Genomic DNA, 2,736 nt, shown 5'->3' on the forward strand with positions numbered 1-2,736 from the left:
CTGCAGACAGAACCCACTTTCCACACACCCTCTCACGGGGCTTTATCTCCTGGCAAATGGTGTGTTGACAGCAGGGTCCTCAGCAGATGGTGTGAGTGGCCTGAGGTGGGAGCTGGGACTCAGCTGAATGAGGGGGATGGGGATGGGTTGGCTACATGCTTACTGCCAGGCAGGTTCCCAAAGATCCCCACTGGTGGCAGGCAATCAGGAAGCTCCAGCCACGAGAAGGGACCCACCCAGGGCACCAGGATGAATGTCTACAGTCAAGACACCGCCACTTATGCTAACTTGTTCCCATACCTATTCTCTCTTGCTCCTCCCTACTTATTTTCAGTGCACTTGGGCATGCTGTGGCTTTTAAGTAGACTGAAAGCCACAGATCCGTTGCTTGGCAGGTGTGTAGCAGGAAAAGGGTCCCCTATAACCAGCACCAGCCCTCCGAAGAAAGCAGAAGTGGCCAAGAGCAAAGCTCTGCACAGAGAGGCCAGAGCTTGGAATGGAGGCAACAGCAAGTACAAGGCAGGGAAGGCAGCGTGGGCAGGAGAGAAGAGGACACCTCTGTTCTCTGGGTTAGTGGCTAGGCGGTAGCAGAGAGAGGCAGTGGATGGTGGCAGGTAGAACAGGGGAGACACACTCCAGGACAGCCATCCAACAGGCAGACAGCAAGGCATGTTCTACATTTATGCTCTCACCCTTGCACATGTAGGAGAGGAACTTTTACTTCAGATATAAAAGCTTCTGTACTCTCACCTTGACAGTGTTCCCTGCCCCTCAACCATGCATGGCTTTGCTTACTCATCACACACTGAGGACTCCACAACATGTGACCTTACCACACCCAGATTCACACACACACACACACACACACACCTCTGCCCATTGGACACTCAGCTGTCCCAAGGCACTTTTCACTGCCCAGAGATGGCCCTGAAAGCTCTCTCCTGGAACCCTGACTCCAGACACTGGAGCCATAGGGCCTTCTGTCATCCTTTCCCTTACCTTCCAGGCAGCCCTATCTCCAGGCCCCAGAGAAAAGCCAGCCTATGGCCCAGTCTTCCATTCTATGACCTATAGAGGCTTCCCCGGCATCATCCTTATGACTTACCCCCTCTCTATTCCAAAGCCTATAGGATAAACAGGTACAGTGCAAGACACGTGCACCTCCCACCCCTGTTGCTTCTTACCTGGCCCCTGCCTGGGGCTGTGCCCTATGTTCCTGCCCCCTCTTTATACCCCTAGCCAAGATAGTCACCCACCATCTTCCCAGCCTAAATTCCCCCTTATTATATGCCAGCCCCCAATGAGATCACATCTGATAAGGTCTTTAGCCCTCAACTCCAAGGACACTCCATCAGTTATGTCCTTCTTCCCACCCCAGCTCTGACCTCAACTATGTCTATCACCAGCACCACTATCAGAAGTACATGGCACCCTGCACTGTTTCTCCAAAGCTGAGGTCAAGGTTGCAGTTACATGTTTCCTGTTAGGCTGAGTCATTGTCTTCCATCAACTCCCCCAACCCTGCCACCTCATGGCTTTATTCAATTCCATACTGCTAGAGCACAGCCAATGCCTGTTGTGTTTTCTGTGTTCAGCCCAGGTTTATTGAATAAACTCACATAGTAATGAGTTTTGGCAGGGGGACCGATTCTGGGTTCACCTCCCTGTTGATGGAATACCTCTCTGTTGATTATGGTAAGAAGTCCAAGCTGGAGTTCTCCATCTACCCGGCCCCTCAGCTCTCCACTGCTGTGGTGGAGCCCTACAACTCCATCTTCTCCACCTACACCACTCTGGAGCACCCTGACTGTGCCTTCATGGTGGACAACAAAGCCATCTATGACATCTGTCATAGAAATCTCAGTTTCAGGTACCCCATTTACATTAACCTGAACTACCTTATGAGCCAGATTGTGTCCTCAACCACAGCCTCTTTCCAGTTTGATGGAGCCTTTAATGTTGACCCGATGGAATTCCAGGCCAACCTGGTACCCGATCCCCCCCCCATCCACTTCCCTCTGGCCACTTACATCCCCATCATCTCTGCTGAGAAAGCTTACCATGAACAGCTTTCTGTAGCAGAAATCAGCAACGTTTGCTTTGAGCCAACCAACCAGATGGTGAAATGTGACCCTGTCAAATTGGGGTTTGAGTGAGGCTAACTAGGGGGAAAATGACAAACAAGTGATAGCAGAAAAGCATCCTATCAGAAGATGGAAAAAGGGTGGCAGGAAAGAGACCTCTTGAGAAGTAGCATCATGGACTGAGGGAATAGCTGTATGTAGTGGTAGAGGATTGGTAGAGTAGTTAATAATAGAAAGCACAAGCAAAAGGTAAAGAAGTATGTTCATAGCAGCACAATCAGTAATTGCAAAAACATGGAAGCAACCGAAATGCCCATCAGCAGAAGATTGGATAAGAAAGCTTTGGTTCATCTACTCCATGGAATACTACTCAGCTATTAAAAAAAACAAAATGCAGTTCTTTGTGGCTAAATGGGCCCAACTGGAAACTATAATGCTAAGGGAAATAAGCGAATCCCAAAAGGTTAGATACCACGTTTGCCTTGATTTAACCTGTAATTTTTGCTTGGTTGTTTGTTATTTTTTGAACCTGTCATTGATACTGTCTCAACCCAGATGTTTCGAAGAATGGAACTTGCATTATTTTTAACATATTGTTTACTCAATACTATGTCAATTAATTCCATAATGTTGTATATTGATGCTGAGGTTT

The 2,736-nt window shown here is 48.5% G+C and overlaps 1 protein-coding gene across 1 annotated transcript; it reads left to right on the plus strand.

Moving 5' to 3' along the window:
- Positions 1-1,625: 1,625 nt before the first annotated feature.
- Positions 1,626-2,156, plus strand: LOC121151347 (tubulin alpha-1C chain-like). Its single transcript, XM_040972691.1, has one exon. The coding sequence runs from the start codon at positions 1,626-1,628 to the stop codon at positions 2,154-2,156; it is 531 nt and encodes a 176-aa protein (XP_040828625.1).
- Positions 2,157-2,736: the final 580 nt, after the last annotated feature.

The sequence above is a fragment of the Ochotona curzoniae genome, unplaced genomic scaffold (genome assembly GCF_017591425.1).
Source record: "Ochotona curzoniae isolate NIBS_2020 unplaced genomic scaffold, NIBS_Ocur_1.0 contig_2318, whole genome shotgun sequence".
Taxonomy (NCBI): domain Eukaryota; kingdom Metazoa; phylum Chordata; class Mammalia; order Lagomorpha; family Ochotonidae; genus Ochotona; species Ochotona curzoniae.

Bases quoted from the DNA above. Each gene is read 5' to 3' on its own strand.
- LOC121151347 (XM_040972691.1), top strand. From the start codon at position 1,626: ATGAGTTTTGGCAGGGGGACCGATTCTGGGTTCACCTCCCTGTTGATG.